This window comes from Parambassis ranga, chromosome 16 (genome assembly GCF_900634625.1).
Source record: "Parambassis ranga chromosome 16, fParRan2.1, whole genome shotgun sequence".
Classification (NCBI taxonomy): Eukaryota; Metazoa; Chordata; class Actinopteri; family Ambassidae; genus Parambassis; species Parambassis ranga.
Genome location: NC_041036.1, coordinates 8,715,762 through 8,733,691, shown reverse-complemented (window position 1 = coordinate 8,733,691; position 17,930 = coordinate 8,715,762). Strand labels below are relative to the sequence as shown.

At 40.0% G+C, this 17,930-nt stretch overlaps 1 protein-coding gene across 1 annotated transcript in view; it reads left to right on the top strand.

The window, feature by feature from the left end:
• The window catches only part of LOC114448150 (CUB and sushi domain-containing protein 3-like), a 184,495-nt gene extending 167,348 nt beyond the window's left edge, over positions 1 to 17,147 (top strand). The window contains exons 62-70 of the mRNA XM_028424904.1: positions 3,233 to 3,406; positions 3,718 to 3,791; positions 4,961 to 5,072; positions 11,526 to 11,722; positions 13,474 to 13,651; positions 14,045 to 14,157; positions 14,921 to 15,016; positions 16,221 to 16,345; positions 16,988 to 17,147. Of these exons, the coding sequence (XP_028280705.1) occupies positions 3,233 to 3,406; positions 3,718 to 3,791; positions 4,961 to 5,072; positions 11,526 to 11,722; positions 13,474 to 13,651; positions 14,045 to 14,157; positions 14,921 to 15,016; positions 16,221 to 16,345; positions 16,988 to 17,147 (1,229 nt within the window). The remainder of the gene's footprint in view (positions 1 to 3,232; positions 3,407 to 3,717; positions 3,792 to 4,960; positions 5,073 to 11,525; positions 11,723 to 13,473; positions 13,652 to 14,044; positions 14,158 to 14,920; positions 15,017 to 16,220; positions 16,346 to 16,987) is intronic.
• Positions 17,148 to 17,930: the final 783 nt, after the last annotated feature.

The following is a 17,930-nucleotide window of genomic DNA, read 5'->3' as shown; positions in this document are numbered from 1 at the left end:
TTGTATCATTTCTGTACCACCTGTTGAAACACAACAAAGACAAACTATCAGAGACCCCTGAGCTCATTTGAAGAGAACCACATTTGCTTCTGTGTAATGACAGAATTTAATGCTGGCGGCTGCATTCACTCAGGTGGACATGGTTTCATTTGGATACTTAGCATCTCAGATGCAGCTGACAGACTGCTTGTGTTTGTGACCATGCTACTAGAAGCACAGTAGCATGGTCAGTATTGTGATTCACATTGGTCGATCAATGGATCATATTTGTCTGTGACAACCAGTCTGTACTTTAGCAGGGTTAAGTGACCAAAAGTTTTTATTGTGGTGCAGTAGCATCTGTGTTCTGTTCCTGCCTGGCCAAAACATGTCATAAAATGTTCTACTTGGTAAATGTACCATGTCTTGGAGCTGTCTGCAGCACTTATGATGAGCAGTGTCACCCTTCAACACATTACAATCATTTTTCCACATCAGTACCCTCAAAACAACCTCCTGCAGAAATGCAAGCCAGTAACCTTTATGTTCCATGTTAGCATTTAGCGAGCCTAGGCAGAGAATTGTTTTTGACGTTGTAGTTACATTTAATGGCTCCATTAGTTATGACACAGAATGTAGGTTCAAAATTGACACAAATTGAGACCCATTCACTGTAAAAATCACTGAGTATTCAATAACCAACTTCTGCAAAGAACTTGAATCTCCTGCGACATTACTGGAAGCAAGAGCAAGGTCTGTGATAAATCACTGAGGTATACTGAGGAAAATAAATGAGTCTGGAAAATGGGAACAAAGGAGAAGAAAATGCTGATCATATTTGGTGTGGAAAAGGCTATTATCTATGCATTAAAGTGTCAGCACAGCACCATCAGTCTTAGGTGTTACCACAGTGTACATTGTGAGAGCATTATTAAGAGGTAAATCCTTAGTCAGAGTACTTGTAGAGTGCTGACCATTATTGTACATAGTCTGTTATACACATAGACCAATAATGTTTTGAAATGTGTGCATTGCATTATCTTGTACTGTGAAAATATTTCGCCAACATTATAGGCTTATAGCAGGATGAACAGTCAGATTAGTTTTGGCAACATCACGCACATATCCTGCAAATGAAACCTTATAAGTTTATTAAACTCCAGTGCAGACACATTTTAGCCACTGCCTTGCTGTTTATTAGACATACAGTATAATATGGTTACACCGCTGTGTAATTTGGAAATGTAATTGCAATTTATATGCCACTCAGCACTTTACAGAAACACAGTTCAGCAAAACTGCAGTAAATTCACTGAATGTGCAATAGCTAATCTTTTCTACATTTGTAAGCATTTGCAGCCAAACAGGATTAAGATCCATGTTCCCCATTACAACACATGGGAGACAGCAGAAATTCACAGTGCTACTTCATGTGTCTGGAGGGATGAGTCTGTGATCCAAACTTTGAATCTGGTCTCTGCATACCGATTACTTCAAAGCATTGATAATTCATCAAGGAAGTAGAGGCTGAGCGAGAGTAGGCAAAAGTTTGACTTGTATCTCGCTCTCACTCCTCCACCTACACATGGACATGCACACTGCCACATTGAATATGCTGAGCTTGGTTTGGCCTGAGGCCATGTCTCTTATATATCCATAAAACAGTACATTATTTCCCTGCGGCGTGAAGCTCATGACTGATGTGCATGTCACCTGTACGGCCTGTCTTGTCAACCCTCCAAATGATGCCACCTGAATACTAAGTCCCACAATGAGAAGTGACAAGAATGGTTTTCAGATCCGGCCCGACATTTTCATCTTTATTTATTGTCATATCAATTGTGACCAAACTATTGCATACTGTAGTGGGTTGGAGCTCACAATGCATCCTTTTCAGAGGGGACCTACAGTATAGGCAGACATATTTTCTAGGAGAAGATATGTCTCTGAATACGAGGATTTGTTTCTGAGATAACAGTATTTGCAGTAATGGCTTGATTCAGCCATTCCTGCATGGGCTGGATCTAATCTCCTCTTTTACTAGATATCTATTATGTCAGGGATTGGCTGTGGGAAGACCCTGTTGGTTCCTGACTTCTAGGAAGAGAGCAGGCAAGAACTTATCTCTGTCTCCAGACCTCCACACAGCAGCACATGTCAGGTCTGGAGGAGCAGCCTGCCTTATTATTGACTTGATCCTGCAGTGCTCTGGCTGCGTGACTGAATGCTGTGACTCTCATCCTCGCCTCTGCTCTCACACACACTGAGCATCTCTGAACCTCCCCCTAACAAGTAACTTTTACTGATTAGATTGATGGATGTGTATGCAAAAGAGATAGAAAGATACATCAGGAGGCTGTGAAATGGTTTACTACCATCACCGTCAATCCCATTCAGCCTAAATTATTCTAGTCAGTTTGATTAGATGTCTATAGGCAATAAATTGAAGGAGCAGCAGTGATAATCCACCGGGCTTCATCTGCCATGGCTGGGGCTGGAGTTCCATTAAAAAGGCGACATCATACAAGAGTGCAGAGAGAGCAACAGCAGCAGCAGATGGTTCCAGTTGTGTTAACTGCAAGGCCCTATCAAAGAAATTAATATTTCACTTGCTAATTATTTTGATCTAAAATGGAGAGCCATGGCCTCCCTCTCTCCCCCTTTTGCTGCCAAGCTGAATATTCACCTACTCGCTGTAACCACCATCGCCAACGATGTTGATTGTTATGAACGAGAGGAAAAAAAATGTATTCAGAGTCAGGGATGTCACTGCATCTGCCCACACGCAATAAAAAACCGACCTAGCACAACAAGCATAATGTAAATGCAATTTGAATAATTCAGTCCTTGAAGACTTTCCAAATCATATAGAAAGACAATCATTTCTACAGGCAGGTTTTCAAATAAATAGGTTATAATAAAAGCTTTACTGAGCTCACAGCAGAAATGTAGGCACTCATGGTCTTGATCATGTGTGGGGACAGCAGTAGCCCACACAGCCTATTATATCCAAATTAAGCGCTGAAAAGCTGCATTCTGCTGCAGTATTCAGTCATGTTATGAAGAGTAAAAGGCAGATATTTGAATTGTAAAAACGATGACAATCAATAGGACGTCAGCGCTGACAAGAATTGTAGGAACAGTGCACTACAGCAGGGTGAATATATCCTGTTACAGGAAGATCTTTTGTCAATTTATTGGTCCTTGGAGTCTTAAGTCAGCAGTATATCTGAACGTGGTTTTTCCTTTGTAGCCAAGTTCTGCGGGGACCCAGGTGTGCCTTCCAAAGGACGACGAGAAGGACGCAGCTTCATCTTTAAGTCAGAGCTGACGTTCAGCTGCAATGCCCCCAATGTGTTGGTGGGGTCGACCACACGCATCTGCCAAGAGGACGGCTCCTGGAGCGGATCTCAGCCTCGATGTATAGGTATGTTTTTCACTGATATTTTCAGCTTGATGCTGAAGTAATGTTTTACTCAATGCTTGTTTAGTCTGACCAAAGTTTCACAAGTGCATCTTCTTGAGATTTTTTTAAAAGCCACGCAATTCATAGTCAGAGAGAGCTAAGGATGGCACAGTAATTCTGCTCATGTTACCAGGCCACTTCAGTAATTGTCCTCTGGTACATGGTACTCCAGAGAGAAATTGCTTTTTCATTATCAATGCCTGCCCCTCTGTCATAATCTCCTTTCTGCTCCCCTTGCAATCCCTCGTTGTCATAATGATTTCTTCTTCCAGAGCCCACGAGAACCACGTGTGAAAATCCAGGCACACCTGAGCATGGCTACATGAATTACTCAACAGGCTTTAAGGTAAAAAATAAAAAAAATCCATTTTAAAAACCCAGAAGAATGTGCAACCTGGGTAGATATACTATGAAGTAAAATGATACCAAAAGATGTTACAAATAGATTATTATTCATATTGTCCATCTTGTCTCAAACATGTCCTGCATATTTGTAGTGACTGTACATAGGTGCTTTATGTGTAGTAAGAGCAAAATATTACAGGCGATGCAATGTTGGAAAAAGACACCATCTTGGAACCAAACCAAACTGTGAGGCTGTTCCATCCAAATAAAAAAGAGAGAGAGAGAGCATTTAAACACAGATCAGTGTCATAAAACTATGGAGCCATCTCCAGTGAGGCTCCAGGTACAGTCATCAGCTGTTCCTTTGGATGATTTTATGCAGGTGCAATAATTTCACAGATGTGTGTATATACATATATAAAGGTATATATCCATCCCAGGTGGTTACACAGAGGAACACAAAGAGGATTTCTCTATGGCTCTGAACATCTGTTTGCATTTCTAGATCTATAATAACGTGCACTGTATGCAGTTGGAGGGTACAGCTTGTGTAAAATGAGGGATGTAAAAATGTATCGTAGTTAAAAAAAAAAAATGATACCATGACCAATGGTGTGTGCTCAGTGGCTCCCTTGAGATGCTCACAGCCAGTGTATTTCATTTTATTTTCTCCCTGTTGCTTTCAGTGTGTCACAAGTTAAGCGCAACAATTTCTCTACAACAGTCAGCAGAATATCTGTTATGAAATTTGTCCCAAATGAAGCCGAAGCAGCTTAGTTGGATCAGTGCTCGTAATGGTTGTGTTCCGCGTGTGTGAAAATCTCGTGTTGATGCTGTCTTTGAGCGGTCGACTGGGATGGTTGCTGAAAATACATGTCATTTATTAAGATAACAGAACACAGTTTGGCTCCATATCTTTTCCCTGAAAATCATCTCACTCGCTTTCTAATGTCTGTGCATCAGTTGTCAACACAAACATGGGCCATCGCCTTGAGCTATAGTCTCCATCTGCACATCTCCACATGCCACAGATAATCATTAAAAAAAGGGGGTGAAAAACTTGTGCAGTGTTTTTTTCTAAGCTCTTTAGATTTGATGCTGGGAGACTATTGGCATTTGCATCAGTGTATTGACTCTTTTCCACTTTGTGTTCTGGCTGTTTGTGGCCAGGTGGGCAGCAGAGTAGACTTCCAGTGCCAACAGGGACACATACTGCAAGGATCCACCACGAGGCTCTGCTTGCCTGATCTCACCTGGACTGGCACCCAGCCCACCTGTATCTGTGAGTGCCTGTTCCTTGTGTTCTCCACATCTTCAGATCACTCTCCCTGTCTTTATCCCCCCCTCCCTTCCAGCCCCTCCAGCACGCTGTCACTGTCTTCTTTGCCAGCTACTCAAACACTGTTTTTGCCTCCCCCCCACCCACACCCTGCCTCTGTTGATGTCTACTTGCGGTACAACTTTTCTCATTCGCTCAATCCTGCTGTAACCCTTGACCTCCCAGTAGATTGCTGCTTGTGCCCAATCAACTTGCCATCATTCTGAGAGTGAAGTGTTGACTGTGATTACTGTCATGCTGTTTGAACTACCTGAACTGTTGACCAACACCAAACAAGGCCTGTGCAGTTCAGAGCATTCGCTTTGCCAAGACAAGTAGTTTTTTTTCTCTTTACTTGTGATCCAATCCTTTATCTCAGAGGAATCCCTGCAGCATTTTTTCAGATGTAGTTTCTCATGAAATTTTAACAGTATAAACTGCACTTTACTATTTGTAGTATTTGTAGTGTGAATCCTTGAGCTGTGTGACGAAAAGGGGATTCAGTTGATATTTGGGAATCTACTAAAAAGACGCTCACTTTGAATGGTGGAGACATGTGTGCTGAAGAAGCAGAAACATTGTAAAACCTTCCCTTTATTCTCTGCCTGTTTCACTGTGCCTTACAGCTTTCTGTGTGTGTGTGTGTGTGTCTGCTGGAGTCAGAGAAGAGTTTTAGAGGGATTAGAAATCTTCTAATGTGTGGATGCTGTCTTGTTACTGTGCATACACTCAGCTGAGACGACTGGAGCTAATACAGCCTAATATAAAATCACTTTATTAAATTCTACTTTCATGTGAGTTCGCTGTTTATTGTAATTTAGCTTTATGGTCATTGTGGAGGCTGTGGTTTGCAATGCTGGTAATTTAACTGTGCTAAATTGAGTAGCTTCTACTATTTCGCATTACCTGGTGTAAGACTGGAGGCAAATTGTTGACTGCAGGTACTGGCCGTACATTTACATTATTATAAAAAATATTATTTATTGCACTTTTTATCTTTATCAGAGAGTTTATATTAAAATTAACAGTTTCTAATACATTCTTTTGAACAGCTGACAGCAGAAAATAATGTGACTTGTGTCACATAACAGCTCCTCAGCCTTTTCTGCTCCACCTGTATCTTCAGACTGTTGACCCTGTCATCCTGCTCTCTGTGGAATGATTCAAGATGCTGCACATTCCCTTACTACTTAATGGCATATATCGCATGAGCTGTGATGGGTAGCTTAAAATAAAGTAGCAGTCAGAGTACATTTAAGTCAATATAATTAAGGTAAAAAGCTTTGGCAAACTCTAAAACTAAAACTGGCATTGCATTAAAACCAGAGAACTGACATCCTATGACTTGAAACATTTTAGCTGTTGTGTCACTTTGGAAGAATCTTTTAAATTAAGATAAATGACTGAGACAAACTACACACACACACACACACACACACACTGTAAACACACATTTAACTAATAGATGCATCGTGGTCCTGTTAGAGGCAGACTCAGATGCGCTGAGAAAAATAGGAAAATACCAAAACATGATAACACAATGAAGGACATACCACTGAATAGGAATGTAAAGAAAAATAAAATCAAACTGGAAAGCTTTATTTATTGTCCTCTGAAGAAAACAGAAATGCTCAAGCAGTTTTTACTGATTCTTTTTTTAAAGGCTTCAGCAGCATATCGCCACTTTAATCAGGCAGTAAGGAAATCTGATTCCGTGTTAAAAATTCAGAGTGTTCAACATGTTTGAATATGTACTTCAGTTTTAGTAGTCGGACTTTCACTTGGTCGCACTGGACACCTGGCTGCTCCTGCACAAAGCTTATATGGTCATTACTAGGTCTCCAAATCTGACATCTAGAACAAAATGAGCGTGAAAGAAAATGTAGCAGAAGCTTTGAAATGCATGTTGCATCAATTTGAATTGATTCTTGTTTTACCTTATTTATAAAAGAGACCAATAAAATAATATGATTATTATAGTCTTTTTGGAAACACAATATCATTGTTTACATGTTATAAATGGGTTTTAAAACATGATTATATAATACCATCTTAAACACTGAGCTCTTTTACGATGCTTTGAAGTTTTTAACTTTCATGGCTTGCACTGTTAAGCAGGTACGTTTTTTTGCCAGAGATGTCTGTCTGCTGAGGTTGCACAGTTTAAGTACCTGCTCTCTGGCCTTGGTCCATCGCCTGGGGTGGCTTAAAAAATGTATTGATTTTTTTCCGTGCCCTTGTCCTGTCATTGTTACCACCAGAATTAAAATAGAGAAAAGTATTGTTTTGACAGTGACTGCGTTCTCTTTTGGAAAACAAGGAAAACACCAGACATAGTTCAGATTAATGCAGGCATTTTTTATAGTGTTATAACTTGCCCTGTTGTAATGCAGCTGCTGTTTTCTGTATTAAAGCCACTTGTTACATTTAAATCTGGAGCGCTGGTATATAAGTGCATTATTTGTGAAGAAGAAGCCAGTCTTATTTTCAGGGTCAATGCACAAAGTGGCGAGAAAAAGAATCTGAACTCTTTGGAATGACCTGCTTTTCTGCTGGTGTTCTGTAGTCAACACGGTGCTTAAGCTAATACCACACAAACACGTTTAATCTTTTAAACATAAACACTGCTAGTGGAAAAGTGAGTGAACCTTAATTTATTAAAAGAGCCGAGCTTCCTCTGTCTCATTTTTCACATCAGTGAGCATCCTTGAAGTTGCACCTGTAGTCATCTATTAAGAGTAGCCGCAGTATCAAATAGTCTTTATTTACAGACACAGTGCCTGTTTACAGTTTGCTTCTACATAGTTTTTACACTGCAATTGTTTTATATTCTGGACCATAGCTACCCAATAGGATGTGTGTTATTATCATGATATGACACTTTCAACTTTTCACCTCATCAAATATTCAAAGCCTAAACCAAAAAGCGTCTGTATGTTTCTGATGAAATCATTTGCAGTACATTCACGACTAACATTTTTTTCATCGCTTTTTCCACACATGTAGCCACAGAATGTTGATGTGGGCCCAGTGGGCTGTCAGACCCATGGTACATTGTGGGCTAAGCACTGATTATGTATATATATTTGAGTATGAGTGCTTTTGGTATGGATCTTACACTCTGTTTTGCCCCTTGGTGACAGCAGAGTCATAAATCCCATAAAATACCTTTCTCTATGATTAAATGGTCCTCTGTTACTTTGAAGCCACTTAAATGGATTTAAAAGTGAAGCCAACCCATCTTGTGCTGCTGGCGAAAGCAAAAACTTAGAAGGATTATCAACACAATAAATGTAATCGATGCTAAGGACACAAGTCAGAATCTAATACCACTGCAGTTTAATCTTCAGATTAATATTTGTGCTTGCAGGTACTCACCTCAAAGTTCCACATTTATTTCCAGTTCACTATGTGTTCTCAGCAGTTTCCAAAGGACATCCTGAGGGACTGGCCACATATTTTTGACCACTACAGGAAAGAAAATATAAGTCGATATACCTTTTTTGAATACTAGCATCCTCCCCATCTGTAAAATAAGGTCATGGCCAGTGGCCATTCCATAAATGTCCACTTGAGGCTGGCTCCACAGGCGAGTTAAGAGTTAATCCCCTTAGACCCACTGATAAAATAGTCAAATTTACAGCAGAAAAAAACATGTTTACAGCCTGGTACAAAGCTTTTTTTCCCTCCATTCATCACATTTAACCATAACTCACTTATTTTGTCTGATGCATAATTAAATTTGGGGCAGCGATGCATGACAGATGGGCACTGTCACAGGTCACTAATGGTCTCTCTAGGAGTCATCCAGAAGTTAGGCGTCTGGTGACACCACTGATCTGTAAGAAAATATGACTAAGCATTCTTCACTGTTAATGTCTATGCTCTGTAGGCACACTGGTGTCTATTTTGAAAAATAAAAAAACAGTAATATACAAGTGCATCCCATCCTCAGACAGCAGCTGTACATTTTTAGTCATTCTGTACATTTAGACATGCTAAAAATGGCTGTACTATAGTTTAAACTGTAACAGTTAAAAAGTAAACTTTGTCCTCTTGACCGTGTCCTGCTGTTACCTCACCTGGCCAGCCTCCATGTCCCGAACAGAAATCCATCAGCAGGGCTGTCTCTGCCTCTGTCTGTGTCCCTGGTCCCTGACTAATGCACTCTGTCTCTGTCAGAGATACCAACTTTGAACTAAGAAAATTACATGTTGTGTGACAGGAAAAGTGTCCTTTGAGGCCTTGTGTACTCTCACGAGTAAAGCCTGCTGTCCTGTTTGAAATGTAAATAAACAAGGCGCTGTCAACAGAACTTGATGAAGGATATGACATGTATCTGATACAACAATTCATCTGCCATGTAAATGTCTTTGCTTTTCATGGTCTACAAATTCTGCAACCACTCTGGACATGTGCTGACAGTTTGTTATTTTAAATGGGTTATATACTGTAGACTCATGCAGAGAGGGGAGAGTTTGTTTGTATATTTATCTAATATTTTATTTAGGACTTCAGAATTTTTTATCTGCAGCATCCAGGAGGCCTTTTTTTTCTTGTAGTGTAAGTAAAAACCACATTAAAGTCCCTATTTCCAGATTTATTAACTCTTTGAAAAAGCACACACAGTTGACTTACACACTTGTCCTTGTGCTTCCCCCATCAGTCTCCCCTAATGTACTGTATAGTAAATTGTTACAGCCCTTTGTAACAGAGCAGAGTCAGAGGTGTATCTGGCCAGCACAAAAAAAACCTTGATGCTCATGCTTTGCTTTCTAGAGTAAGGGTATTGCATCCACAGTCATTTGCACAAATATAATATTACCAACAGGAGTAATAAACAACAAGAAATTTCCTACTATATCCTCATCCTGCAGGAGGCTCAGAAACTGGGTTTCCCTCTGGTGTGCCTTCCACACGCTCTTGCCACTAATGTCATTAAGATGCCATGAAGGACTGATTTGGTGCTGTGACTCACATGCAGCTGTCTCCCATTTGACAGCTGGCAACTTATTCTTTCACTCACACGCTTCACAATTATTTAGCTATTTTTCATATTATTGTTGCTGCCTTAAAGCCTTCAGTGTGGGTGATTTGCATAAATGTTTGTTATGTAGAGAGTTTGTTGATGTGAAAAATTAACTAAATATACTCAACCCCACTCATGAGAAAATGAAAATATTTAATATTGTCTATAAGAATACGGTATTTGGCAACATACTTCCTCTTTATTTTAAATACAGTAGTACAATTTAATGAGCAAGAAAGTCAAAACTAGATTATTTTTCTTCCCCACACTGTGGTAAAAATGTCTATTTTCCCATATATATGTGCTGAGAAACTTCTACCGACAAAATGAAAAAACATGTTTTTGCAGAATTTAGAAACAGGAACCTTATTTAAAAGTTCTCCTTGATTCAGGAGTCTGTAGAAGTCCCTTTGAGGGCAGGTACACATTCAGCTCTTCTTGGATAAGTCTCTGCAAGCTTTGGAAACCTGCATCTGTGCATTTCATCCCATTCTTCTATTTCCTCCCAGGCTCTATTAAAATACATGGAAGCACCCAATAATGTTGAATTTTCTGCCATAAAAGTCCTTTTTAATGCAGTGAGGCGGCGGTGCTTCAGGCAGATTGACTGCTCTCTGCTGAGGACTTTTTATAAAGTGACCTGTGGGTCCTTGCACCTCTGTGATCGACGGCCTGCTCGCTCAGTGACTTTTATGCCCTTGTGCTGGACCGTGGCTTTTAGGGTCTAAACTGTGTTAACTCAATTATTTGTTCTACACTTAGCCTCCAGTTTATTTGTGGACAAAGTTTGTACGTGTTTTTGCTTTGTCCTTATCAGTTATTGAGTGTAGCTTGAAAATTTATAGTTTGTTTGTGTCAAGCTTGCACTGCTAAAAGGTGAATGAACAGTAACTATTGTTGTTAAATCCTGGTTGGTTCCATGTTGGGTTTCAGTGACCTTAACCTTATCAGCAGGGGTTTACACTTTTACATAAATCTCTTATTTCAGTCAGGCCATGCACCCTCCATGCACATCCTCATGATGGTAAACATGTTTCAGTGACTTTTCCTTTAGCACAATTTTACAAGGACACTGGTGAGCTTGTTATAGTTTGCCCTTGAACATTCCCAAGCCACAAGTGTCTTTTCATATCAGAAAAAACTAAGCATAAAATATCACAGTGCTTCCTAATAGCTCCCTGGACTCAATTAGATTGTGAAATTGTGTGCTTCCTTTTTAATCTTTTTTTTTGCTTTCTTACTCCCCTTACCTCTCCTTCATGAAGAGTGTGATTAATTATCATTCATCTATCCTTACTATGTGTGTGCATGCATGCGAATGAATTTGACTCCATTTGTGTGTGTGTGTGCGTGTGTAGTAACACATTTCCTCTCTGCTTGATCTCCAGCTCACTCCTGCAAGCAGCCACGGAGCCCGGCCAATGCTGATGTCATGGGTCTAGACCTGCCCTCCTACGGCTACACCCTGGTGTACACCTGTCAACCAGGTTATTTCCTCTCCGGGGGTTCAGAGCACCGCGTCTGCCGCTCTGACAGCAGCTGGACTGGCAAGGTGCCTGTGTGCAGAGGTATGTTGTTGGCAGAGGTCTGCGGGGGCAGATGATGGGAGGGAAAGCAAGAGGAGAAGGGGGGTGGAGTAAAAGTTAAAATGTTCAGAGGAAGGTTGTGCATAAATGCAAGGAGGCTGCTGGGAAAGATTAATATTTGAAATTCCATCACGTAACAATTGCTTTTTTTAAAAACTATAATCAAATAGAATGAGGTACTTTCCTTTGAGCTACTAGACATTTTAACAAAGTAAGAACATTTGAATGCATACAGCATGAAACAGTTCAGCAGTGTTCTCTTCCGATTCCTCCTCCAGCCTTGCTGTGCATTACTGCATCTTTGTGACATGCATATTTATGTTTTTCCATAGCCGGTTCCAAATCACATGAGAAAACTGTCAAACCAGTACCGGGGACGCCAAGCCCTAAAATAAATGGTGAGTTTTGAATTATACAAGCTGTTGAGCTAATAGATACACAAGTTCTATATCTGTCATTTGATTGGAGCGGCATCAGCCACTGGAGTGCCTGCTCCCTTACATAGATCACATGCCAGTATTTCAGTTAGTTTGAGATGTGCAGCTCTGTGCCTGTCAGGTGTTATGACTTATGGACCGAATAAAACTTTGCGTATTGGCATCAACTTGCAGAAACAACATGAACTTCCATAAAGTCCTGGTGTTTCAGCTCAGCTTCAATAATTACCTTAACAGGAAGAATTACTGGTGTTGAACCTTGTGTGTTGTTTGAATCATGACTAATGTAAATATAATAGATTGCTTCACCCTCTGTGCACTTCAATATGTGTCACATTCTGAGTCATTAAGAGTGAATTGTAACTACAAAAACATAATTAAGTGCAATTACTACCAGGAAATATTGACAGGTCATAATAGGGTCACTATCTATACTATGCACAATGTAATTCATCTATAATTAGAAGATATTGGTTCAGCAAGTTAATTAGTTGTAAATTGTGGCATAATTCATGCATGTAAGTGGTAGAGATATTACTCTGTATGTATGATGTAAAACGTCAAATAGCTCTGTAATTGCCTTGAGCATTAGCTTAAAAAAATAGATAAAATTAAAATGTGTCAGTTCAGAATATACTGATTGAAAGTCAGAAATAATTACAATAAACAGGTGCTGTACCCACCGTCTGACATTGTTCTACAGCCATGTGAACCACAGCTCTACAAAATATGCCATACGTTAACCTACTGCACTAAAAAACTAGACATCAGCAATATACAGCGCATTAGCCTTTAGCTTAAAGGTCCAATGTGTGGGACTTTTTGGTATCTAGTGGTGAGTTTGTAAAGTCCTCAAACAGTTCTATAATCCAGTTGTCTTATTACATTTTAAGGACTTTAAAGTAAAAACCTGATAGAACAGCCTCCATGAAGTTTCTGTTCCTGTCAAAGCTGACAGTAAAACATGCAAATTAAGTGCCAGCACATTATGCATGCTGGTAATTATTGTGCTATAAAAGAGCAATCCATATGTATTAATAAAGTGTTGCTGATTTCAGAGTTATCTCTTTTGGAATATATTTCTGATTAATTAACATTAATGGAGATTGTCAAAGCATATAAGGAATAGAGAAAGATTGTTATCGGCTGTTTGATAGAGGATTCCATTTCATATCTAATTAACCTTCTGCAACATGGGTGCAAGTACTCAGCTCAAATTCGAAACATGTTGATATGATATATTTTTTTAAATGTAAGACTGTAGCTCACCTGAGCATCCATTTTAATTTTTTTGGCTCCACCTAATTGATTAGGTCTTTAATTTTCTTACAGTTCCTGACGACGTCTTTGCCCCCGATTTCATCTGGAAGGGTTCCTATGATTACAAGGGCCAGAAGCAGCCGATGACTTTGACAGTCACAGCCTTTAATGGCACAACGGGAAAAGTCAATGTAACTTTAAGCGACAGTAGCATGGAGTTTCTGCTCTCTGGTGAGTCATCTATAAATCATCTGTCTTCTACTTCCTCCCCAGCACCTCCCCTCCCCTCCCCTCCTTAACGTCTGTGTGTCACTTCCATTTATTTTGAGGGTGCCTCATGTCAATCAGTCAATCATCAAATGATCTCATGCATGAGAGTGGAAATTAACTATTGGCTCTAAAGACGGATGTATTAGTCTGCATTCACTGACTGACTGACTGGCTGCCCACTCAACAGTCACTCGTCCCCTCCCTCTGCTGCTTTCTTCGTCTTTGCCCCCCCCCCTCACATTCTTCTCCTCGCACCTTGTTTTCTTAACCTTCTTCTTCCTCCACACTACTCCCATTGCCTCTTCTCTGTACTCGCATCATTTCTCTTCTTGACTCTTGTCCTCTGCCTTGTAGGAGTGTACAAACGCCAGGAGGCACGGTTAATGCTCCTGCTGTACCAGATGAGAGCTGTGGCCCACAGCTCCTTGAGCAGGATTACTGATGAGACCTGGGCAATGGATGGATTTGTGAGTATACAGAAGAATTCAAACCCTCTGGCCACTTTTCTTTTAGAGATAAGCAAGAGATTTTATTGGTTTTTAATTTAATTTGTTTTATTTGAATGTTTTATAAAGTCAAGCAGACGAGTACAATATTACACACAGATGGAAGGACTTGGAGTAAAAATAAGCCAGCGTTTCCTCATTATTAGCCTATTGTGATCCTACTTAGAGTGCCAAGAAAGGAAGAAAAAACACAATATGAGAAGAAAGTGTGACAACAGGCAGAATAGTAATTTCTGTACTCACTGTGTTTGTGTTTTTAACTTTGGCTGTACATCAGATGCATCAGGCGCTGTGTAAAAAAAAAAAACATTTTTGTGTTCCCGCATTGACAATTTGCTGAATAAGCTCAGGCATACACCCGATATCTAAGGGACCAGGCACTACTGCAGAACAATTTGTGTTGGTGGAATTGAAGTTAGCTTTCTGAAATAAACATCAAGGTCCACTTAATAACAAGCTGTGACAGGTGACTGCGCACTGCTGAGCTATTGATAGCATACTGCACAGCTTCAATGGCAGAGATTCAAAAAAAAAAAAAAAACAAAGGTGTTATTTTTGAATGTAGCATGACAGAATGTGTTGACTGTCATATTAAATACATTATATCTGCTGTTTTGATGTGGTGTGGAACAGATGCGACACTCTCCTGGGTGCCAAGGAAAAACACATCTTATTTATGTATTGGAAACAAAACGTTCTTTTCCGTGTTGTGTCTCTCTGCTAGGTTTCTGCTGAGCCTGAGGGAGGCAGCTATGTGTTTCAAGGCTTCATACAGGGTAAAGACTACGGACAGTTCGGACTGCAGCGACTCGGTAAGTGTGTCTTTTCAAACACAGGTCCCTTGACTACTTGGCACTCATTGTCGTTGTCCTTTCATAACACTAAAAAAATGATGTTTCTCCTATTGACTGAGCAGAATACACAGCCTCACATATATATATATATATATGACAGAAAAGGTTAACTGCCAATAACTCCTGACTATATACTGTTAAAAAGCTTACAGGCACTTAAATGTTGGAAGAAAACCTGTCAAGAACAGGTAAATTAAATACAAATCTTTTGGGAAATGTGTACTTAAACACGGTGTGATTAAAAACATGCTAACATGCTATAAAGCAATTTTAAGGTATACTCTTTATTTTTCAGTTGGGTCCCATCCACTAACATAGAGGAGGCAGGGTTTATGACCTATATGGTAGCCAGCCACCAAGGGAAATCCAGGTGTTATGGGCTCATTTTTGGGGAGCTGTCATGTCATCTATCTTTATATAGTGTCTACACTCCTAACATATATAATCATTTTTTTGGAGAGGATAGGGGGCATCTCCACTGTTTCCTTGGCAACCATGGGACCTATCTATTAACATCATTTCTGCTGCCTTAAAAATCCAGAACTGATGTTTTTTTTTCTTTTGCTGGTGAGGTCTGGCTTACAGAAAGATACTCATTATATATTGTTCCGCATGTTTGTTTACTTGTATGTGTAAAGCTCAATTTATGCACACTGTATGCTGTTGAGTTTATAATGTATGCAAGCATTGAATTAGAAACTGAAAAGGTTTTTCCTACTAATGCTTTACCATGCTTGCACACATTTTCTAAATAGTGTTTTGCTCTTGGTACCTGCTGTCAACCCGCTCGCTCTCCTCGTCATACAGCAAACAGCAGATTATCCTGTTTAGCATCATTGTGGTTCATTTCTTTGTGCTCAACATTTCCACTGTCATCATCACACTATTGTCTTCAACCAGATTATCACAGTCTCAGTGATGATTATCTGTGCAATCATTATGATTGTCATCTTTATCACCTCGCTGCTGTGTCTGCAATTTATCAACATTGCAATCTTCATCACCATGTTCATCATCATCGTCACCGTCGCCATCACAAGATATGTATCTATTATTCTATTTGTTTTTCATCGCCTATGCCAATTTAAATTACACACTGCATATTGAATGTGTTACATGTTCTCGGAACAAATGCAATGGTTTTTCTCCACAGGTTTGAGCGTGAGGGAGAACGTCACACTCTCTGACCCTGAAACCAACGGATCCACCAACAGCAGCTCTGTCGCTGTCGCTATTCTCGTGCCTTTCTTTGCTCTGATCTTTGCAGGCCTCGGTTTTTATCTCTACAAGCAGCGGTACGTGGTGTATCAACTTGTATTTGCACAACATTCTTATCAGGTTTGACTTGTAGTTATTTACCACAGATCTGATTGTGGGGAAAAAAAGTTTTAGCATCCCAAATTTATGCAGATGTTTGGAGAGTTGCAGCCAAAGTAAATACACATCAAGATGAGGTAGATGGTACACTGTGGCCCACTTCCACAGCCTGCTCTACAGCAGCAAGGTTCCTCACTGGATACAGGAGCACACTTGTGACAGACTTCAAAGCATGATGCAATCGCAGTCAATGTATTAACATCCAAAACACAGCAGCATACGTCAGTAATTAATGAGAGGAGCTTTGATGCCATATGTTACCAGTTGTATGTTCACCTGTGTGTATGCAGTGTATTGCACTATGACAATGCATAGATTGATTAGCGTTAATATAAACTGATTACCTCTCTCTCTCTCTCTATGGTGGGACGTGCAAATTTTGCGCCCATTGTGCAGTGAAGTGGCATCAGGCTCCTCTGGCTGCTTCAACAATAATTACTATTCAGCCTCATTTACCTACTGCAGCTGCCCATGCCAAGATAATAGTAACGTGTATTTGATTAGGAGTAGTGCAGATAATGGGGATAACCTCCATTTTTTTTTCCCCTTTCCCTCCGCAGGAAAACGGATAAAGCGCAGTACACAGGTTGTTCTGTCCATGAGAACAACAACGGACAGGCCACTTTTGAGAATCCCATGTATAACACAAACACAAAAGCTGGTGAGGGGAAAGTTGTGCGCTTTGACCCCAACCTCAACACCATCTGCACCATGGTTTGATGTCTACTGGCTGTGTTAGAAAAAAAGGCAGGAAGAGAGAAAGATGGAGAATTACGACTCGTCATTGTTCGCTTCAAGTGAATATACAGTATATAGACGTATATATATTTTCCCTATTTCCGATGACACACAGCAAAGAAACATAAAGCACACTTTTAGCAATCATCAGGGTGGTTGCACTTGATCATATAGACGTTAAAAGAATAAGAACAAAGGGTGGTCCCACACCTCTTCAGATCTTCCCATAGCGCGGTGAAGAAAAGTGTTTTCTGCACTCTGTGAGTGTTGGCTATATGAATAAAAAAGAGCCTCTGGCATATAGATAAAATAGAGTATTTTATGCTCTGTCATATAAATATAGAGGGGTTATTTCACAATGCCAAATGAAAGAGTTACTGCTTTTCTTTTCAAAAAGAACAGTCCAGATCTATACCCCCTTTTTTTGTTGTTTTTTGTTTTTGTCTTTCATTTATGGATGAGAAATATTTTCTGTTAAAGAGGTGAAGAGCTTCTCGAGTGTGAGTAGATCAATGTAATCTGTCTTCTATTTACTAAGCAGTAGGGGATGAGCTGTGAGGAGATGAAGGAAAGAAACTCTGTGAATGGAGTCCGTGCTTTTAGTCTGTTCAAAGCTCTGCGGTGAGTTATACCTCTTAATTGGCCAGTACCTCCTACTGACTGAAAATACATGGCCAGGGATTTTAATTACTGAAGTGCAGTACAACTTTCAGAGTGCCGTTGGGAATGCTAGGGCTTTTATTGTTACAGTGCAGGTTCTCTGAC